Here is a 23,717-nt window from a genome sequence, read left to right as displayed (position 1 = left end):
GTTTTCATATGAAATTTGTGTTAACCATCCTCCCATCTCCTTATTGGTTAGTTTTGGCTGTCATTGTTAGCTGGGTATGTGTTTGGAAGGCAGATTCTTCAGAATGACAGAATAACAAAAACTCAAGCAATGCTACTGTGCTGGATACACTCATATCAGCGCAATACCTGCTTTCTGGTCAGGTTTACTAATTACTTGAGTAGTCAGATACCTAAGCAATATCTGAAAAATTAGATCTATATTTGTACCACTATAAAATACACCTATAAGATAATTTACCTTATAAAGTGGCCAGTGTAATACTGTTTATGCTCATTTTAACCAGCCATGATCATTATTGTCAAAACACTTCTATGAACTAATACCTCAAACTGGCATAGGACTTTCCATTAAAGCTCCTGTTTTATTATATAATCTAAACAATGAATCATTTAAAGAAGGATGAACAACATGACCCTGATGTAATGTTTTCTAGTGTAGTTGGTATAAATATTGTATAAAGTAATAAATATTGGGCCTCAAGCAAGAGCAATTCCATATTCTTAAATTTCTCATACATTTTTGTAAATACAGCTCAAATGATGTACCACATCAAATTCATACATTCAATAAATTGTTGTAAATGACCCTTTTAAAATGCTCTGCTTGTACAAAAGCATGCATTCATCAAAATCCTAAATTAGCATATTTGACACCCAGAAAAATCCTTATAAATCCGCTTGTCCGATTCATCAAGAAGTGTCATTCATAAAAATGTTGTCAGTAGTTAAATTAATAGGTAATAATGCCAAGAAATTAGTAACTGGTGATGTTTAGGTACCATCACATGTAAATAAATAATGATTTAATATAACATCAGAATTTTAAAAAATTGGTACATTGACTAAAACAGGAGGCAATCAAGGAGGAAGATGGTTGAGAGAAAGAAGGATGTTCCCCAGCGACTGTCAGTATCAACATCACAAACTCTTAAGTGCCACAAATTAATTTTAAATGAAGACTAATTTGCCACTGTATATAAAGTCAAAGAGCGGTGGGACCATGTGACACATCAAAGTGACAGGACTTAGCAGATCAGTTTTTTCCTTTGGGTAACACTTGGGTAACAGCCATATGGCTTACCATTTCTGGACCACATATAAATTTTGTTCAGGCCTAAGAGAATTTTTTAAACATAAAAATGTATTTATATTTATAGATTTTTATATTTATCTTATAATTTATATTTTTCCTTGATGTCCACTTACAACATTTATGTTACTTTATACTCCAAAAAGTCATCATTCATTTTTAGATGACCACTTTACAATCTATCTTTATCCCTAAACATTTAACAGGCTGTTCTTTTACTGATATAAGATAAACAAGCTCTGTCCTGATTCGCTGCCCTGTATTCTGATTCATTAAAAAGCCTTCCCATCTGAAACAGACCTGAAATCTGCCATGTAAGTAATTGTAGACTGAACAGGCTGAGATGTGTAAATGAGTTTGTTCTCATGACATGAGTGAAATAATAATTTCAAAATGGGAGTGAAGAGTATCTTTTGAAACTTAAACAATGTTTATATATTTCTTCAAAATCCTAATTTCAGTAAAGTAAAGGAAATTCAATTGGCCATGATAATGACACTTTAAGTAAAGTCCTTACCAGTTAACCATTTTATACTTGCTGCTGTTATGGAGTTTGGAATTCACATATCTAAAGTATAATTGTCGATATGTAAACAAACCCCAAATAATAGTTACAGCTACAGTTACAATTTACAAAAAGAAACTTGTGTCAAATTAAGATTAATTTATTGCACAAAATTCCACGGTTTCTGTGGGTAGGCTTTATAAAGTATATTTTCTGTAATAGTTAAATATGGAAGTGTTCAGATTAGATATAATGTAGCCTATAGACTGATTATTATTGTGCAAAAATGTCCTGTGACAGCAGTATTTGCTGGTTTATTGTTTCAGTTTTACTACTGAACTTAAACCTTAAGCGTGGCATTTCCAAAGCCTTAGTAACTGCCTAAGACTCTTGAGAAACTCAGCAGTTACCCAAAGTCTCCCACTCCCAGTCGCCATTACACATTGCCATTGATCCCTTTGTGTCTGAAGTCAGGCATACTCCACACCCGCTGTGCCCTGTCGGCTGTCTGCCTCTGGCCTTTCTCCACATCCCCGCACACAGTGTGGACCTCTCTGCCGCCCTCCTCGGCTCCGTGCCCGCTGGAGGTGAGGCCCACGGAGCTGCCGAACGGGTTGATGCGCATGCGGGACTTGAAACTGAGCAGCGACAGGCTGACGGAGCGCCTGTTGTTCCACTGCCGGGCCAGGCGCTGCGCCTCACGCTCCTCCTGGATACGCTCCAGCTCATCCAGCAGAGTGTAGCGGAACAGTCCGGAAACCTCCTGCACCTCAGGCTCGTTCTCCATGAGGACCTGGCGAAACCTGCAAACACAAGATGGAAAAGTTTATTTTATTTTTAACCAGTTTTCTCACAGTTTAGGCGCTGGAAATTTCCACCCACTAACAGGACTTCCTTACTGTATGATAGCAACCAGCTTCGGCTGATGAGGGTTAACGTGCTCTGAGTTACATGATGCCAACCGCTATATCATCCTGAACAGCCATTATTCAACGTGACAGAACAGCTGAACAGCTGACCAGAGAGAACAGCTGAACACATGTGAGAGAAGATCGCCAACTGTTCAATTCTGTATATGTGACCTACTGGATGTTTGTGACTGACTTGTATAACGCTGAATGGGTCTGGAAAGGGAGGAAAATATCAATCTCCAGGATTTTTAAAACCCACAGATCTTAAACGCATCCACTGAATCTGTCCACATTACACTGATGCTGGAGGTCATTTCCATCAATTCTTCACACCCACTTCAAAGAACTGCACAAAACCAGATTTGATCTAAAACACCCTTTCTTCAGGTTTAGAAGAGTGACAGTATCTTAGTAGCCCTCATAGAGAGCTGCCATCTGATATAGTCAAATATTTCCCAATCTGACAGTACAAATCCATACATCAAGACTGATACTTTGTTCCCTCAGGTCATGTGTATATCCACTTCCCTCCGTTAATTGCCATGATGAGCCCATGTCTCATCAATACCAAAGAAGATAACGTCTTCATGGTGTGTCTGGAGAGCAAAGCACTGCCTGTCTTATTCCATCTTCAACAGAGGGCCAAGAAAATTTCCAGAAAGCCTTAAAATAGCACACCATGTTTGGTTTTATGTCCACAATTGAATCAGCTGTGTGCCTGTTCGCCTTGACGGACCTCCCAGCATGGATGTGGAAAGCTTTTTCTATGTCCTCAGGTGGGAGTGAAAAGACTGAAAACCCTGCATTTATAAGGTGTTTGGGGGCTGCTGAACTGTCAGTTCCTCCTATTGCTTGACAGCTTCTTTGATTTTGTACTAGTTTTATTATTCATTTATTCAAGATTAAGCCATTTTATTATTAATGTATTCTTGATTAATTTATTTCTTACTTTGCAGGTGCTCTACAAGGCTTAGTGCCATTTGTGGAAGTGCTTAGATATTTTGAGGAAAATAAATTTCAGAACCACGCTAAGACAGTTACGCTGTTCATTCTGTGCAGATGCTGTCATGTTCCTTACAGTTTGGCTTTACGTATACTGGATGTGGCTGTCCATTCATTCATTCATTCATTCATTCATTCATTCATTCATTCAAATGTATTATTTATTTGTTTGTTTGTTTGTTTGTTTGTTTTATTTGCAGATATAGCATCCTCAGAAATGTGCTGTCATTAGTTGGTTGTCTCACGTGTGACATCTGAATTTGGGTCCCATCCACATCATTAAAGGGGCCTCACCAATGTTATTCATTTTTTCTTTTTATCTTGAGGAGGATCCAGAATAAATTCTATTATTTTATTTGAACTCTTAACATTAAATTATTAATTCATTAAACTAGCTTGAAGAAATGTATTCAAACATTTTGTAATGGGATTACGTCTGTTCCGAGCTCCAATTTGGGGACAAGCACCTGTTCACAAGATGTCATGATGATTGTCGTTCTGTCTAAATAATGAGAAAACAGGAAGTGATGGGCTGTTCATATGTGGACAGCATGAGTCCCAAACATTCCTGCGTAAAATGCATTTAATTTTTAATCCCAGATGGTAAAATGATTCCAACATTTTGATCTTTAGTCTGACCTTTACGCAGAAAAAAAAAGAAACATTAGGATTCTCACAATTGCATCTGAAGATGCTCATTTCTAGTTTCTCCAGAGCTATACAGTTTAGCGGGACGCGGGGGTGTGTAATTACCGGATTATAACGGCACCACAGTACGAAGGGTGCACTCTGCTGCACAGGTCCTCGAGGCCCAGTCTCTCTCCCGGGCTGATATCGTAAGAGCTTCGCGGGGTGCTCATTAGCCAGCTGTAGTCCACGCCGGTTTGGAGTCGCCGGTATTCGTTATCTCGCTCCCGCTGCAGTCGCTCGGCTTCCTTTATCTGCCATCCGAGCTCCAGCATCAGCGTATCCGTGACGATCTCGGACGGCTGGCGCCGCGGGCTCCGGTACTGCGACTCGTTCCAGCCGAACCAAGACATGGTGTGTGAATGTGTGACACTTATATTGGAGGGCTGCCTCAACCTTTCTTAGAGGAGTACAGAAAAATATGTGTGAGGCCGAAAAAAGAAACACCAGATATCCATATGTGTTGTTTATCTTAAGCCTCGTACTGGCCTAAGAGCAGCTCTGTTGCTTTCAACAAACCTGACAAATAACGTGAATAGCAACAACAACAACTACTAATAATAATAACAGAAGAAAAGCTGTAATGTAGTGTATTATGCAGTGTGTATAAATTCATTAAAATATAATGAAAGATTGTTGAACATACTTACAAAGACACAACATTATACCACAGATTACAATTCTATAAGAAAGTCCATGGCAGGTAATGTCAACACACCATACTCGCCAGCTACACTATAAGTTGAAGACATGGCCAGTGTATTTCACTCATATGGAAAACTATTGAAAGCTTTACACAAAATATTGCAATTTTTAAAGTGTAGGTCCCAGTGAGAAACTATAATAAACTAGTATTGTGCATACAGTTACACACCGCTTTTAAGGCTAGAATGTTGTGTGTAGTCTAGGTAACACTCTTAAAATTATGCTAACATCATTTTATCCCACAGATGATTAAACATTGAATTTGTTCAAAATGCATTTTCATATAAAAAACTGTTTGCAGCCTTATTTCTTTTCATAATGTGTTGCCCTACACACAGTGTGTCATGACACCACTGCATTTAAATAAAGTCACAGGAAGATAATGTGCTCAGGATTTCACTTCAATACATCAGTACAGGAGACACATTTAAAAGTCACTCAAAATCAGTGGATCTGCATATAAACATCCACCCAAACAATAGCAGAGCCGTGTACACACTGCCTCTCCAGCCAGTGTGAGCTAACACAGTATAAATACACAGAAATCCTGTTGGTGGCATGGAAAAAGGAACCGTCCTTTCCAAATGAAATGTGTATAACAGAGAGAGAATGAAAAGATTCAGAAAGTTGCCATGTGTGTTGACAGTAATTATGCGTACAAGCCAAAGACATTCATGAGATTTGCCAGTAGTTTAAGTATTTACAAACATTCAAACAAAGCCACTATCCTTGGTACTTACTTTAAACTCTGTTCTCTTCAGACTTTGAGAAGGAATACACTTGAATGGGGATTTGTAAATCCTTGAATTACAGATTACAAATTGCAAATCTTGCCTGTCTACATTCTGTATTCTCTCTCTCTCTCTTTCTTTTTCTTTCTCTCTCTCTCTCTCTCTCTCTCTGGTCTTCTTTTTTTCAGTGCAGTCCGCCCACTTTCCTGTAGCTCTGCTCCCTCATTCTCCCTTGAGTGCTCATCTAGCTTAGCCAGCTTCGGGCTCTGCCTGAAGAGAGAATGGACTAATTCACACTGCCTTCCTCCCTCACTCCTCTCGCACTCAAGTGCCTCCCCGTTCACAGTTGCTATAGTGATGCGCCATAAGCCTATTCTGCCACAACCATCATCAGCCAACAAACACAAGAGTGCTGACGTAGGAGGGGCAGAAGGGAGAGAGAAAGACAGACAGAGACACAGATACACAGAGGAAGAGATAGAGAGACAGAGAGAGTGAGAGAGAATTGAGCAAGGGGTGAAAAGAAAGGCTGTATGTGCCATAAAGAGATTAAATACTTGTGTGGGTTTCAAGGTCATGTGAAAGTGAAGCTTCGACTGGTGCAGGTTAGGAACTGTTCACTGGCTGTTTTTTTTTTCTGTATCAAATATCCCATCCATTTTAAGTGATTACGATACCTGAACAGAATGTGCAGAGATGACTCTTTTAACCAGAGTTCAACCAACAACTGACATAAACAGAAAACCTAAAAGTGCATGTCATAGACTGAAGGAAGATTTAAGATAGATACCTGCTAATAGTTACTATTAAAGTTCTTGGAAAGAAGCTGGTCAGCTATTATGAACGGCTGTTACCAAACATAATTAAATAACTGAGAGACCCTCATAAACATGGACACTGACCTAGTGTGAAATATTGCTTTAGGACCATGTTTTGCTGTTTTAAAAAAAGTCTAGTGACGCATATCTATTCATAGACATACTGTAATACTGGCTGAAAACCAATTACATCACAGCTATATAAGCCTTCTGGAGCCCGAAAGCTGGCAGCTGGATAAGAAAGCTCCCATCTAAATCCAAGCAGATGCCATAGCTAATCTGGATCACTAATACCACAGCATGGGTGAAGTTAGCCCTACACTCAGACACCACTTCCAAAGCCCTGTTGGCTGAGTAACATAACACATAAAAGAAAAAAGACAAGCATTTAAAACTAAAATACACGACATTTCTAAATACTAGTATATTCAATCCTTCCAGGTACTAAAAACGTTTTTGACATTTTATCATTTTAACCCTCATCTGCCAACGTACAAAGATTTTTTTCTTCACCAGATAGATTTCTGACTATCAGTCCAGGCTTCGTTCAGATAGTCGTCTTGAATTGGAAGGACCAACATATAGTAGCTCAATAATAAAGCTTCAGAAATGCATTGAAACCTTGTAACTAATTGGTTAACTATATTTATTTAGCCTTTGATGACTAGCAAGAAGTGAGCAGTGGTGCACAACCAGCAAGCCCTGAGATCGCTAGCAATGTCTCCCGTGGGATGCTTCCACTTTGCAGTTTTGCATTTTCCCTCATCAGGGTCGTGATCACCAGCTGAGCTGCACTGGGTACAGGGGAGCAGGGATCACACCTGTAGCGCTGGAGCCTCCCATGGGGGCTAAACCCGGTGTTGAGTTCTGTTGTTTTTACTTACGTAATTATGGGAAAGTTTGCTAGTAAGCTATTAAGTAGAGAACAGCGGTTGTCGTAGCTCAGATATATATATTATGGCTAAATCTGCTTTGGACTGCTTGTGCACATTTTGTCTGTCAGGCATTTTTACCTTATTCATATATAATAACTTCTTATATATTCATATATAATAACTTCCAGCCCCAATAGTAGATCTAAACCCAACTGCTCCAGCTAGCAGAAAATATGGAGGTGAATAGAATAACATTTCACTTTTAAAAATAAAATAGATGGAACATCTCAGCTTTCCCTTTTGAGTTAACAAATCAAGTGTATTGAGCTTCCTTCATAGAGCAAAAACTGGTACCAATAACACATCACTAAAGAAAAATAAAGAGAAAATTAATGCATACTCTGATATTCTGAATTTTAAAACATGGCCGTTTACTCCCCATAGAAATATTTTACACATCTCAAAACACAGTAAGTGTGGCGCAACGGTGCATCCACCGAGATCAAGCACATATAGATCAAGTATATATAGGTTTTCTTTCCAGTATACTTATGCTTAGTTTTTGGCTCATAATACACATTAGTAATTTTAGTCAACATCCCAAATTCATTAAGTATACAACAGGACATGTTCTGAGAGTATTAGGAAATTAGGAATTAGGAAAATAAATGTTTGAAATTAGGAAGGTAAATTAGGAAGAATGTTTGAAATTCATCTATACTTTACAATATTCTTAATGGCATTTTCAGAACTTCTTAATCAGTTGTCCTAGCTGTCGGTTGTTCTGCACTGTTAGTTGTCCTGGTTGTTGGTCGTTCTGCACTGTTGAGCTGAGATCTTGGGAATTTGGGCCAATACTTTGAAATCTTTGTCTTGTTCTTCAAACCATTTCTGAACATTTATTTCAGTATGGTAGGATGCATCATCCTGCTGAAAGAGACCATTGCCATTGTAGAATACCGTTGCCATGAAGGGGTGGACTTGTACTGGAACAATGTTTATGTAGGTGGTACATGTCAAAGTAACATCTACATAAATGCCAGGACCGAACGGTTCCCAGCAGAACACTGCCCAGAGCATCACAATACCTCCATCAGCTTGTCTTCCCATAGTGCATTCTGTTACCCACATACACACACCCAGCCGTCCACACGATGTAAAAGAAAACATGATTCATCAGACCAAGTCACCTTCTTCCTTTGCTCCATGGTTCAGTTCTGATGCTCAAATGCCCATTGTAGGTGCTTTCAGTAGTGGACATGGGCACTCTGACAGGTCTACGGATACATAGCCCTTTATACAGAAAGCTGCAATATATAGTGTGTTCTGACACCTGTCTGTCATAGTCAGCATGAACTTTTTCAGCAATTTGTGCTACAGGAGCTCCGATTCTTTGAGATTGGACCAGATGGGCTAGCCTTCACTCCTCGTATATGAGCCTCATCATACATTAATGAGCCTTTGGTAACCATGTCACCAGTTCACCAGTTGTCCTTCTTTGGACCACTTTTGATAGGTACTAGCCACTGTATAATGGGTACACTCCATATGACCTGCCGTATTGGAGATGCTATGACCCAATCATCTAGCCACCTTCCTTGTTGGCAGCATCAACTTCAAGAACTGACAGTTCACTTGCTGCCTAATACATAAACAGTGTTGTTCACTTCACCTGTCAGTGGTGCTCAGGGGCTGATCAGTGTATCTGCCTTCCTTTAAGGGGATTAGTGGGGCTAGATAGCTGCTTTAGACCGAGACTAAAGCAGAGCCAGTACAGTTCTAGACAATTACTAAGACCTTTACCTAACGTTGTGCCATAATGCACAGTTGTTGTCCAATCTTAGCTCTCCTGTTTGCGTGACAAAATTGTAGGTGTATTTGTAATAGATTGGAGATCAGAAGACACATGCGTGCGCACACACGCGCACACCCACACACGCACACACGCACACGCGCGCGCACGCACTCACGCACAAACACGCACACACGCACACACATAAACCTCCTCTTATTTTCTGTTTGCAGTACTGCACCCTAATATTGTTTTCTTTGATCAGAGGGGCCTATGGTGAGCATAGGACTGTCTTTGTCTGCAGTATTGCAGTAAAGCACTGGAGCACAAGAAAATGATTTACCAAAATATTTTAATCATTACTTGATTACAAAACCTTTTCATAAGAGCTTTGAACTGGGGGAATAGGAAATACATATACAAGCAGTTCATCTTTCCACCACTAGATGACGCCTACCAGCTACAACATCACAGAAAGAGATAGAGAGTACTTATCTATTTCTGTATTTATTTCTGTATTTATTTATTTATTTATTTATTTATTATTATTATTATTATTATTATTATTATTATTATTATTATAGAGTATTATTTATACCCAAGGGAAAATTTCTGTGTTGCAACAGGAATGTACACAAATGGAATACAAAAATATAGTGTAAATACTGTAAAGTACAAAAAGTAAAGTAAAACAAAAAAAGTAAAGTAAAATGTGCAGTGTGATAAATGATGTGTGATATATGTATTAGAAACACAGAGTAGGAGTCTCCTCGCTAACAGTGAGTCATTGTAAATAGTTATTGCGGTGGGTAGGATTGACTTCCTGTAGTGGTCCTTATTGCAGCGGATCTGAAGAAGCCACTAACTGAATACACTCCACTGTCTGTCCAGTAGATTGTGTAAGGGGTATATTGTGTTGCCTATTGTTCTGATCAGTTTGTGCAACATCTTTCTCTCCACAACCATCTGTAGTTCCAAGCACAGAGCCAGCCTTCTTTAACATACTGCATTGTATACAATAATACATTGTATGTCATACATTTGCTTTAGATTAAATTATATCATACTTATGACAGTACATGTGCTCCCTGGAAATCAAACCCAGAACCTTAATGGCGACTTTTTTGTTATTTGCTTGTTTGGCCTCTTTGTGTGCTTCACTTTTCGGAGCATACAAATTTCTACACAGAGTATTATATAATATTAGATATTTCATATTTGACATTATTGTATATGTTATATGAACATATTCATGTGCCCCCCCCCCCCCCCCCCCCGCACTGTTACTTAGAATGGAATGTTCTGGATTCATCTAAGCATATTGCCAAGCCTGTACTGGAGTCTTCTCTGACATTTAATCAGCATTGATGTGCAGAGCTCATAGAGGCGTCACCTGCTCTAGAGGCTTAAAGCTTTCCAGGGGAGGGCGGACAACTGCTTAACACAACTGCAGTGTGTGTTTTCATGGAGAGAATTTGACTAAAAATACTGATAGCAAAGGATCTGAGATTAGCTTTGGAAAGTGCTGAGCTTGGAGCTAATTTTCCCCATGTGTTTGCACTCTGCCCTGGACAACTTTCACTTGTGTTAAAGACAGCATTCTTGGAGAGAGTCGGGCAAAGTTCTGCCTTCGTCTGATTCTTAACCGCACATTTTCTCAGGATGTGAAGTAGATAAAATGATGAGAAGACAAGTCTTCCCTGAAGTGGTAAATAATTAAACTTTATTGACAATGAGGGGGAAAAAACTCAAAATCTAAGATCTGGCACAACACGCTGAATGGATGACGTGAAATATTCAGAAGCCTGAAGACACTCGCTTTCATACATGTAGTCACAACTATACAGCTCTTCAGGAAATTGGACTTACAGTCAACTTATTGCTTTTAGTTGGTTTATGTTGATGTATGCCAACATAATTTCATTCATTATGGATTTTTCAACCCCACCTTACTTGTTGACAATTTTCTCTGTTTATTTTTCATATATCACCTGGCAATCTTTGCAACTATTAAGTCTTGCTAAAGCTTTGCTCTAGATTTGATTTTTGTATCAGATCAGTTCAGCTACTGAGAACTGGGTCTTATGGCATTTGGCACTCAGGTTCTTTTCTGAAGTGTAGATTTCTGGTCATTACTGGTGTTTGAGATCTGACTCATGCATTCCTTGGATCCTGAGCTTTTGAAACCATGGCTTAGCATTTTTCTCCACACAGGCAGAACAAGCCTGCATTATCTTTGGAGATTTCTCTCACTGCAGCCCAGGTTTTTTTGTGATCTCTGAAGTAATCAGCAGTTGGCATGACTGCTCTGTGGAGTGTATATTTCATGTCTCACTGGGTTAACAGGATGCAGTCCAGAAAGCCCCTGTGCTCTGAATGTGGGTGTTGCCATGTTGTTCTGAATGTCTTCTTTTAGTGGAACACCCCGGGGCACTGTAAAATGACTCTTTTATTCTGTAGGATTGTACATGCTTCTTATGGTGGCAAATCTATTTCCCTGACCCTCATAAGACCTAGCCTATAGATTATATGTTTTATGTACAAAAAATGTTTTAGCTAATTTTCAAAGCAATTTTTTGTCAAGATCAGTCCCTTCCATCTTCATGTTCCGTGTTTTCCATGTCTTTGTGTTTTGTTCCGTTCCATGGTTTCGTTTTGTCCTCATATTGATTGCGGTCACCTGTCCCTCGTTTCTAGTTCATGTATTTAAACCTTGATCGTGGCTGTTCATTCTGTAACGTTGAGCGGTAAGGACGCGGACGCATGTGCTGAGAGGAGCGAGATTTAATAGGGGCAAATCCTAAGTCAGGTTCATAGAGCCGACACGGAGAGTGCTGGGATACATTACAAAACGAAAACACACGAAGGCAAACTAGGGAAGCCGGCTATAACTAAGGCAGGGGAAAACTCAGGGCTAGGAAACACGAAGGCTAAGATAAACACACACGCATGGAATACAAAGAAACAACCATCAAACATTAATTCAAACAATGAAACCATGAAACAATGAAACCATGAAACAGCGAAACAAACAATGAACAGCCACGATCAAGGCACACAACAGGGTTTAAATACATGAACTAGACACGAGGGACAGATGTACGCAATCAAACAATGTGAGGACGAAACACAAAGACATGGAAAAAATGGAAAACGGAAGGTGGAAGGGACTGATCGTGGCATTTTTACATTTTCACAAATGTTTAACCACCTAACAGCATACCCTTTTGATGTCCTTAGCGGTGAACACTGAGACTTGCTAAATCTGTTGTTATATGAAATTAATGGTATCACAGGTGTTTTACCGAGGCAGAGAACATTTTGCTAAAGATTGTGGTAGGAGAGTCAAATTTTGAGCTTTCAGATGAAACAGGGAACCTTGTAGAGGATGGTAAAAGTTCAGGAGAGGATGAGGAGGAAGCAGTACAGGATGAGCTGAGAAAGGATTATCACACTCCTTGTTATCCAGTTTGGGTTAGAACAAACATCAGTTAAATACATTACTGTGTCATTGCTTTATGTATTTATTTATGCATATAGGTTCTCAATTTGTTTGTACCTTCAATATTTTAGTACTATTTTAGAGTGATACTCTTACTACTAAATGGATAACTGGAACAAGTGTGTTTAATGTGTAGTCATAAGCTATGCCTCTGTTATACAGTGTCCAAAGCTATACTGAATGGATGGCCTGGAATTACTATAAGCAGTATATCGATGACCAGTGTTTTGAAGATATGTCTGCATTTACAAACCAACGTGAGGTTCTGGTCAAAGGAGTCAGCCTCAATATCGCTCCTGAAGAAATAAAAACCTTCTTTGGAGTGTCCATGTACATGGCTTGGCTTGGATACCCCAGAATGAGAATGTACAAGGCAGCTAAGACAAGGGTCCCTATAATTGCAGAACCTACAACAAGAGACAGATTCTTTAAGAGTAGGAACTCACTTAATGATCTCAATATTTCTGATGAAGATAAAAATAATGATGTCCTGTGGAAACGAGATCTCTCCTGAATAGAGTTCAGTGGGGATGTTTTAATCTGCTAGGACAAGAGAAGGTGTCTATAGATAAACAAATGATCTCTTTTACTGGCTGTTGCCCCGTTTGTCAGTTTGTTCCAGGGAAGCCAAACTCAACAGGTTTGAAATTCTTTATTCTTGCCAGTCCAGATGGTTTGGTCAAAGTTTTCAGAGGCAAAAGCACATTTAGATGAAAGGTCTGCCAGCAACAGGAACAGTCCTGAAAAACAGGATCCCTTCAGAATGCAAGGCAAAGATCTCCATTGCTTGTAAGCTTCAGAAGAAAGGACGAGGAGCCCCTGGAATGGTTGTAAAAAAAACATGAGGAGCTTGCATTGAGAAAGTGGCTGGGCAACAAACCAGTTCTCATGGCTTCCACAGCCCATGGGATAGATCCCCAGAACAGCTGCATGAGGTGGTCAAGCAAAGACAAGTGTCTTGTGAGCTTTCCCAGACCTGCAGTTGTGTCTGAATACAACAATAATAGGGGTGTAGAGGGCATGTGTGATCTCATGATCAGCTGTTATAGGGTGTCACGATGAAACAGGAAATGGAAATTGTTTTCTGTGATTGAGTTGTTGCTGATGTTGTAGAAGGGCCTTTGGACTTATGCAGAACAGGAAACAAAAAATATGTCTTGTCCTCTATTAATGGACATTCCATTAAAAAAAATGTAACCACATGACATGTTTTTTGTTTTTTGTTTTTTCATCCAATAGACTTTTTTTATCTTGAAATTTCTGAAATTCTCAGCATTCTCAGCATCTAACAGCATGCCCTTTTGATGTCCTTAGCGGTGAACATTGGGACTTGCTAAATCTGTTGTTATATGAAATTAATGGTATCACAGGTGTTTTACCGAGGCAGAGAACATTTTGCTAAAGATTGTGGTAGGAGAGTCAAATTTTGAGCTTTCAGATGAAACAGGGAACCTTGTAGAGGATGGTAAAAGTTCAGGAGAGGATGAGGAGGAAGCAGTACAGGATGAGCTGAGAAAGGATTATCACACTCCTTGTTATCCAGTTTGGGTTAGAACAAACATCAGTTAAATACATTACTGTGTCATTGCTTTATGTATTTATTTATGCATATAGGTTCTCAATTTGTTTGTACCTTCAATATTTTAGTACTATTTTAGAGTGATACTCTTACTACTAAATGGATAACTGGAACAAGTGTGTTTAATGTGTAGTCATAAGCTATGCCTCTGTTATACAGTGTCCAAAGCTATACTGAATGGATGGCCTGGAATTACTATAAGCAGTATATCGATGACCAGGGTTTTGAAGATATGTCTGCATTTACAAACCAACGTGAGGTTCTGGTCACAGGAGTCAGCCTCAATATCGCTCCTGAAGAAATAAAAACCTTCTTTGGAGTGTCCATGTACATGGCTTGGCTTGGATACCCCAGAATGAGAATGTACAAGGCAGCTAAGACAAGGGTCCCTATAATTGCAGAACCTACAACAAGAGACAGATTCTTTAAGAGTAGGAACTCACTTAATGATCTCAATATTTCTGATGAAGATAAAAATAATGATGTCCTGTGGAAACGAGATCTCTCCTGAATAGAGTTCAGTGGGGATGTTTTAATCTGCTAGGACAAGAGAAGGTGTCTATAGATAAACAAATGATCTCTTTTACTGGCTGTTGCCCCGTTTGTCAGTTTGTTTCAGGGAAGCCAAACTCAACAGGTTTGAAATTCTTTATTCTTGCCAGTCCAGATGGTTTGGTCAAAGTTTTCAGAGGCAAAAGCACATTTAGAGATGCAAAGTTGGGAACTGGAGGAAATGCAGTGCTTCAGATTTCAGAGACTGACCTGTTCTTTGGCAGGTACTTTACCTCAGTCAAGATACTTAATGCCCTACACATGAAAGGTCTGCCAGCAACAGGAACAGTCCTGAAAAACAGGATCCCTTCAGAATGCAAGGCAAAGATCTCCATTGCTTGTAAGCTTCAGAAGAAAGGACGAGGAGCCCCTGGAATGGTTGTAAAAAAACATGAGGAGCTTGCATTGAGAAAGTGGCTGGGCAACAAACCAGTTCTCATGGCTTCCACAGTCCATGGGATAGATCCCCAGAACAGCTGCATGAGGTGGTCAAGCAAAGACAAGTGTCTTGTGAGCTTTCCCAGACCTGCAGTTGTGTCTGAATACAACAATAATAGGGGTGTAGAGGGCATGTGTGATCTCATGATCAGCTGTTATAGGGTGTCACGATGAAACAGGAAATGGAAATTGTTTTCTGTGATTGAGTTGTTGCTGATGTTGTAGAAGGGCCTTTGGACTTATGCAGAACAGGAAACAAAAAATATGTCTTGTCCTCTATTAATGGACATTCCATTAAAAAAAATGTAACCACATGACATGTTTTTTGTTTTTTGTTTTTTCATCCAATAGACTTTTTTTTATCTTGAAATTTCTGAAATTCTCAGCATTCTCAGCATCTAACAGCATGCCCTTTTGATGTCCTTAGCGGTGAACATTGGGACTTGCTAAATCTGTTGTTATATGAAATTAATGGTATCACAGGTGTTTTACCGAGGCAGAGAACATTTTGCTAAAGATTGTGGTAGGAGAGTCAAATTTTGAGCTTTCAGATGAAACAGGGAACCTTGTAGAGGATGGTAAAAGTTCAGGAGAGGATGAGGAGGAAGCAGTACAGGATGAGCTGAGAAAGGATTATCACACTCCTTGTTATCCAGTTTGGGTTAGAACAAACATCAGTTAAATACATTACTGTGTCATTGCTTTATGTATTTATTTATGCATATAGGTTCTCAATTTGTTTGTACCTTCAATATTTTAGTACTATTTTAGAGTGATACTCTTACTACTAAATGGATAACTGGAACAAGTGTGTTTAATGTGTAGTCATAAGCTATGCCTCTGTTATACAGTGTCCAAAGCTATACTGAATGGATGGCCTGGAATTACTATAAGCAGTATATCGATGACCAGGGTTTTGAAGATATGTCTGCATTTACAAACCAACGTGAGGTTCTGGTCAAAGGAGTCAGCCTCAATATCGCTCCTGAAGAAATAAAAACCTTCTTTGGAGTGTCCATGTACATGGCTTGGCTTGGATACCCCAGAATGAGAATGTACAAGGCAGCTAAGACAAGGGTCCCTATAATTGCAGAACCTACAACAAGAGACAGATTCTTTAAGAGTAGGAACTCACTTAATGATCTCAATATTTCTGATGAAGATAAAAATAATGATGTCCTGTGGAAACGAGATCTCTCCTGAATAGAGTTCAGTGGGGATGTTTTAATCTGCTAGGACAAGAGAAGGTGTCTATAGATAAACAAATGATCTCTTTTACTGGCTGTTGCCCCGTTTGTCAGTTTGTTCCAGGGAAGCCAAACTCAACAGGTTTGAAATTCTTTATTCTTGCCAGTCCAGATGGTTTGGTCAAAGTTTTCAGAGGCAAAAGCACATTTAGATGAAAGGTCTGCCAGCAACAGGAACAGTCCTGAAAAACAGGATCCCTTCAGAATGCAAGGCAAAGATCTCCATTGCTTGTAAGCTTCAGAAGAAAGGACGAGGAGCCCCTGGAATGGTTGTAAAAAAAACATGAGGAGCTTGCATTGAGAAAGTGGCTGGGCAACAAACCAGTTCTCATGGCTTCCACAGTCCATGGGATAGATCCCCAGAACAGCTGCATGAGGTGGTCAAGCAAAGACAAGTGTCTTGTGAGCTTTCCCAGACCTGCAGTTGTGTCTGAATACAACAATAATAGGGGTGTAGAGGGCATGTGTGATCTCATGATCAGCTGTTATAGGGTGTCACGATGAAACAGGAAATGGAAATTGTTTTCTGTGATTGAGTTGTTGCTGATGTTGTAGAAGGGCCTTTGGACTTATGCAGAACAGGAAACAAAAAATATGTCTTGTCCTCTATTAATGGACATTCCATTAAAAAAAATGTAACCACATGACATGTTTTTTGTTTTTTGTTTTTTCATCCAATAGACTTTTTTTATCTTGAAATTTCTGAAATTCTCAGCATTCTCAGCATCTAACAGCATGCCCTTTTGATGTCCTTAGCGGTGAACATTGGGACTTGCTAAATCTGTTGTTATATGAAATTAATGGTATCACAGGTGTTTTACCGAGGCAGAGAACATTTTGCTAAAGATTGTGGTAGGAGAGTCAAATTTTGAGCTTTCAGATGAAACAGGGAACCTTGTAGAGGATGGTAAAAGTTCAGGAGAGGATGAGGAGGAAGCAGTACAGGATGAGCTGAGAAAGGATTATCACACTCCTTGTTATCCAGTTTGGGTTAGAACAAACATCAGTTAAATACATTACTGTGTCATTGCTTTATGTATTTATTTATGCATATAGGTTCTCAATTTGTTTGTACCTTCAATATTTTAGTACTATTTTAGAGTGATACTCTTACTACTAAATGGATAACTGGAACAAGTGTGTTTAATGTGTAGTCATAAGCTATGCCTCTGTTATACAGTGTCCAAAGCTATACTGAATGGATGGCCTGGAATTACTATAAGCAGTATATCGATGACCAGGGTTTTGAAGATATGTCTGCATTTACAAACCAACGTGAGGTTCTGGTCACAGGAGTCAGCCTCAATATCGCTCCTGAAGAAATAAAAACCTTCTTTGGAGTGTCCATGTACATGGCTTGGCTTGGATACCCCAGAATGAGAATGTACAAGGCAGCTAAGACAAGGGTCCCTATAATTGCAGAACCTACAACAAGAGACAGATTCTTTAAGAGTAGGAACTCACTTAATGATCTCAATATTTCTGATGAAGATAAAAATAATGATGTCCTGTGGAAACGAGATCTCTCCTGAATAGAGTTCAGTGGGGATGTTTTAATCTGCTAGGACAAGAGAAGGTGTCTATAGATAAACAAATGATCTCTTTTACTGGCTGTTGCCCCGTTTGTCAGTTTGTTCCAGGGAAGCCAAACTCAACAGGTTTGAAATTCTTTATTCTTGCCAGTCCAGATGGTTTGGTCAAAGTTTTCAGAGGCAAAAGCACATTTAGATGAAAGGTCTGCCAGCAACAGGAACAGTCCTGAAAAACAGGATCCCTTCAGAATGCAAGGCAAAGATCTCCATTGCTTGTAAGCTTCAGAAGAAAGGACGAGGAGCCCCTGGAATGGTTGTAAAAAAAACATGAGGAGCTTGCATTGAGAAAGTGGCTGGGCAACAAACCAGTTCTCATGGCTTCCACAGCCCATGGGATAGATCCCCAGAACAGCTGCATGAGGTGGTCAAGCAAAGACAAGTGTCTTGTGAGCTTTCCCAGACCTGCAGTTGTGTCTGAATACAACAATAATAGGGGTGTAGAGGGCATGTGTGATCTCATGATCAGCTGTTATAGGGTGTCACGATGAAACAGGAAATGGAAATTGTTTTCTGTGATTGAGTTGTTGCTGATGTTGTAGAAGGGCCTTTGGACTTATGCAGAACAGGAAACAAAAAATATGTCTTGTCCTCTATTAATGGACATTCCATTAAAAAAAATGTAACCACATGACATGTTTTTTGTTTTTTGTTTTTTCATCCAATAGACTTTTTTTATCTTGAAATTTCTGAAATTCTCAGCATTCTCAGCATCTAACAGCATGCCCTTTTGATGTCCTTAGCGGTGAACATTGGGACTTGCTAAATCTGTTGTTATATGAAATTAATGGTATCACAGGTGTTTTACCGAGGCAGAGAACATTTTGCTAAAGATTGTGGTAGGAGAGTCAAATTTTGAGCTTTCAGATGAAACAGGGAACCTTGTAGAGGATGGTAAAAGTTCAGGAGAGGATGAGGAGGAAGCAGTACAGGATGAGCTGAGAAAGGATTATCACACTCCTTGTTATCCAGTTTGGGTTAGAACAAACATCAGTTAAATACATTACTGTGTCATTGCTTTATGTATTTATTTATGCATATAGGTTCTCAATTTGTTTGTACCTTCAATATTTTAGTACTATTTTAGAGTGATACTCTTACTACTAAATGGATAACTGGAACAAGTGTGTTTAATGTGTAGTCATAAGCTATGCCTCTGTTATACAGTGTCCAAAGCTATACTGAATGGATGGCCTGGAATTACTATAAGCAGTATATCGATGACCAGGGTTTTGAAGATATGTCTGCATTTACAAACCAACGTGAGGTTCTGGTCACAGGAGTCAGCCTCAATATCGCTCCTGAAGAAATAAAAACCTTCTTTGGAGTGTCCATGTACATGGCTTGGCTTGGATACCCCAGAATGAGAATGTACAAGGCAGCTAAGACAAGGGTCCCTATAATTGCAGAACCTACAACAAGAGACAGATTCTTTAAGAGTAGGAACTCACTTAATGATCTCAATATTTCTGATGAAGATAAAAATAATGATGTCCTGTGGAAACGAGATCTCTCCTGAATAGAGTTCAGTGGGGATGTTTTAATCTGCTAGGACAAGAGAAGGTGTCTATAGATAAACAAATGATCTCTTTTACTGGCTGTTGCCCCGTTTGTCAGTTTGTTCCAGGGAAGCCAAACTCAACAGGTTTGAAATTCTTTATTCTTGCCAGTCCAGATGGTTTGGTCAAAGTTTTCAGAGGCAAAAGCACATTTAGAGATGCAAAGTTGGGAACTGGAGGAAATGCATTGCTTCAGATTTCAGAGACTGACCTGTTCTTTGGCAGGTACTTTACTTCAGTCAAGATACTTAATGCCCTACACATGAAAGGTCTGCCAGCAACAGGAACAGTCCTGAAAAACAGGATCCCTTCAGAATGCAAGGCAAAGATCTCCACTGCTTATAAGCTTCAGAAGAAAGGACGAGGAGTCCCTGGAATGGTTGTAAAAAAAACATGAGGAGCTTGCATTGAGAAAGTGGCTGGGCAACAAACCAGTTCTCATGGCTTCCACAGTCCATGGGATAGATCCCCAGAACAGCTGCATGAGGTGGTCAAGCAAAGACAAGTGTCTTGTGAGCTTTCCCAGACCTGCAGTTGTGTCTGAATACAACAATAATAGGGGTGTAGAGGGCATGTGTGATCTCATGATCAGCTGTTATAGGATGTCACGATGAAACAGGAAATGGAAATTGTTTTCTGTGATTGAGTTGTTGCTGATGTTGTAGAAGGGCCTTTGGACTTATGCAGAACAGGAAACAAAAAATATGTCTTGTCCTCTATTAATGGACATTCCATAAAAAAAAATGTAACCACATGACATGTTTTTTGTTTTTTCATCCAATAGACTTTTTTTATCTTGAAATTTCTGAAATTCTCAAACTTTAATTTTTCTGCATCTCAGGGTCAATGGTCTATCTATTCTTTGTGGTATGTGACCACTAGGAGGTGCTACAGAAGTCTTGGTGCAGTCACTCTTCCTTTACACACACAGGGGGGTGCTAGCAAGCGCCAGGAGGTGAAAGTAGAGCACCACAAGCTATCAGAAAATAAACAACATGAAGAATATACAATTACTGTGCTCCTGTAGCTACCAACAACTTAGTCCAAGTCTCTGATGTCTTTACAATCTTGCTACAACAAATACATGCAGGACAAATACAGATGCAGGATTACAGTATTATAGATTCAGTCATTACATAAACAAAATCATTGCATACACATTACATACACACTCTGATATCTCATGTATACATTTGACTCTGAACAAAAATACACAGATTAGCCTATTAAATTTAAAGCCCCCTTGGTTTTCTGTACAGTATAGCATGGATCCTAGCTAATCTGATCTAAATATCTTATCAGCTGTCTGTGTCAATGACATATGAGAAGCATGTCTTATCACTACTTTGTTCTCTTTGATGATCTTTGTAACATAGAGACAAGTTCTCCATAACAACAGCAAAACAGCTTTGACCTTCACTTTGTCAGATACTGTAAATTGTTTGATGCCCTAGGGCACTGCTGTACATTATCTCAAACATCATCAAAGTCTCAGCAGCTTTTAGCTTTGGGGCTTTGAAAGGAACATTCTAGAACAGTATTTTCCATTAAATGCGCTGGATATCACTTGCAAAAAAAAAAAATTGGGGCTGTTTTTTGTGATTTCCCTCATTTTAACTCTTCAGTGCCTTGTTATATAGCAGACAAGTTGGGTCAGGTATGTTGGAAACTGCCAACATTTAAAAGTGGATAGGCACTCCAGGACCAGGACTGGGGAAAACTCTGTACTAGAATAAAGTCAGATATCTTAAAATCAATCATATTGACTGACAGTTTTGCACTCTCACAGACTAACACTCGCCCTCTCACTATCTAGTTCTGAATGTATAACTCAGTTAATCTCTTGGGCATGTTTAAATGTGTGTTCCAGTCTGACTGTAAAATCACCTGTTAATATGTTTTTTCTTTTAATGCATGCTCTCTCCCTTCCACTTCGCAGAGTACACAGAGCCACTGTGTAAGGCAGCAGGGTCCACACTAAGACCATCTTGGGCCATCTGCATCCAACCTCCATCTTCTTCTCCTCATTCTTCTCTCAAAAAATGGTTTCGATTTTGTGTTAGCCTACTGTTAGTAAGTTTTAAAACAAGCAGTGCATACCGGTTAAATCGAGTGACTACTTTCTTATTTATTATTAGTAACCCTAAACTTTCAGATCAGAGTAGTTCACTGTAGCATATTATCAAAGACACAGAAACTAAATTGCTGCAGTGGAGAAGTCCCTACTTTAACCCCCTGCTCATCTGTCGCTGCTTGCTCGATTGTTAAAGGTTTAGGAAGAACAATAGGCTAAAACAATAATCTAAAACAAAAACACATCCATAGTCCAGTACTGTCTTGCTAGTCAAGTCAGGCTTTATTGTCATTCTTTCTTATCACAACCACGTGTTGAGTAAGGAGCGAGTTTCCTGGAACCATGGTGCAAAGAAGCAACAGACGAGGGTGAACAATGCAAATCCATAAATACATACAAGAAGCGATTTAGTAAACTACCAACTTTGCCAACAATTCGTGCACAACAACAGAACAATATACAAACGGACAGATCAAATTCTTAGCAGTGACTCCTTTGGAGATGTAAACACTGCTGAGTAAACTGCATGACCTTGGTTGTTAGCGGCAACATTTCGTCTGTAATTGCAGTGCAATTATGATTTTCATAAAGCAATTCAGTTTCTATTATTAATTCATTTGTTGTGAAAATATTTTACATTAACATTTTACAGTTATAGAACATGGCAGATGCTCTTATCCAGAGCGACTTACATATTTATCAGTGATGACGTGTGCTCCCTGGGAGAAGTAATATTTGGAGTGGAACTCGATATTTTTTCCTCCATCTGATAATCAATTTAAAAAAAGATAGGACATTCCTATTGTAAGACATGAATGGATTATTATAAAGTGGGAGGCGAAATGTGTTTTTAAGTGTTTAAAACAGCACCGTCCAACTCTGGTCTTGGAGGGCGGATCCAGCACACCTACTTGTTTTGTTAACTGCTGGGTGTGTTACAGAAGGGAAATCACTAAACTGTGCTGGACTCCAGCCCTTAAGTACTGGAGTGTAACACCCTTTATCTGAACAAACTGTACTGATAATGACTACACAAATGTAAAAACAGAAGTAATGAAAAATATGATCAAAGTTAAAAGAAAAATCAAACAGATCAAATCCAGTTTATTTCTAACTCCTGCAAAGTTATGGGTATTACATAAGGTAATGGGTAAATAAATGTTATGGAATCTTAGCTATTTTGTGAACTGCAAGTGTCAGGTTTATCAGTGAGGGATTTGGATATTGCTTACTGTACTCGGTGAACTCATGATGTGGTTAAAGTCTGCTGGCGTGGACACTGGGCCACACTGGCATATGGTTTTATGCAGGTTGTGAACGTTTCGAGAACCCTTGTTCTCCAAAGGGCTTACTTGCTGCACATTCCTTTCTGTGAATCGGGACTCAAAAGGTTCATAGCTTGGCTTGTATAGACATTTTATAGCACTGGCTCTTTGTGCAGAATTAAAGAATTAAAGAATTAAAATGACTGCTTTGGTAAACTAACACATTCAGTACTTTTACAGGTGTATTACCTTACAGCCACTTACTACTGACTTGCTGCAAGATTTTATTCCACTGCAAGATTTTATTCCACTTTGATATTGCTTTGATTTGACATTTAATTGCCAGTGTCATGTTAGAGAACCAGGGAAATGACATGTTGTGTTTTATATTACAGCATCACAGTTTAATTACCTTGCACAACAGAATCGTTTGTGGCATTAAGTTTAATCCTCAAGGACCTAAGGTGATAAGAACGTGAGCCTTAATTTATGGCCAAACCCTTATGTGGCTTTATACTGTAGCTAGAATTCATTAAATGAAGTCAGTAAACAAGGAACATGACCTCATCTGAAAAATCTATCCCCTTAGATACCAACTTGTGGCTATGACTTTAGGAACACACACAGCATAATGATTTCAGGGGCAATTAAGAGATGATAATTTACCAAAATTAATGTAAAAGGTTTATCCAGAACTTTGTACATACATTTTTGCATAATTTTGGTGTACCTACAAACAGCAGTGGAAGCAGTAA

The 23,717-nt window shown here is 39.1% G+C and overlaps 1 protein-coding gene across 3 annotated transcripts; it reads right to left on the bottom strand.

Annotated features, from left to right (window-relative positions):
- Positions 1-383: 383 nt before the first annotated feature.
- On the bottom strand, positions 384-22,480 carry rd3 (retinal degeneration 3, GUCY2D regulator). 3 transcript variants are annotated; one of them, XM_035524680.2, is made up of 3 exons: positions 22,390-22,480; positions 4,303-4,632; positions 384-2,439 (listed from the first exon to the last, which is right to left on the bottom strand). In XM_035524680.2, the coding sequence occupies exons 1-3, from the start codon at positions 22,461-22,463 to the stop codon at positions 2,073-2,075; spliced, it is 771 nt and encodes a 256-aa protein (XP_035380573.1). In that variant the 5' UTR covers positions 22,464-22,480; the 3' UTR covers positions 384-2,072. The 3 variants fall into 3 exon arrangements, with proteins under 3 accessions (XP_035380573.1, XP_026857495.2, XP_026857494.2); XM_027001694.3 differs by lacking the exon at positions 22,390-22,480 and adding an exon at positions 5,682-6,114; XM_027001693.3 differs by lacking the exon at positions 22,390-22,480 and adding an exon at positions 5,682-6,110 and having other exon boundaries at positions 4,303-4,636.
- Between the last annotated feature and the right edge of the window lie 1,237 nt (positions 22,481-23,717).

This window comes from Electrophorus electricus, chromosome 7 (genome assembly GCF_041902795.1).
Source record: "Electrophorus electricus isolate QZ-2024a chromosome 7, ASM4190279v1, whole genome shotgun sequence".
NCBI classification, from domain to species: Eukaryota; Metazoa; Chordata; class Actinopteri; order Gymnotiformes; family Gymnotidae; genus Electrophorus; species Electrophorus electricus.
The sequence above is the reverse complement of the archived record's forward strand: the minus strand, read 5'-3'. Positions and strand labels throughout refer to the sequence as shown.

What these genes read in the sequence shown, in the direction of transcription:
- rd3 (XM_035524680.2), bottom strand. Translation starts at nt 22,463, where the DNA reads ATGGAGGAAAAAATATCGAGTTCCACTCCAAATATTACTTCTCCCAGG. An exon ending in ACGTCATCACTGATAAATAT is followed by an intron (nt 4,633 to 22,389) that starts GTAAGTCGCTCT and finishes CCTCTAAGAAAG; the next exon opens with GTTGAGGCAGCCCTCCAATA. An exon ending in TGTGGTGCCGTTATAATCCG is followed by an intron (nt 2,440 to 4,302) that starts GTAATTACACAC and finishes TTGTGTTTGCAG; the next exon opens with GTTTCGCCAGGTCCTCATGG.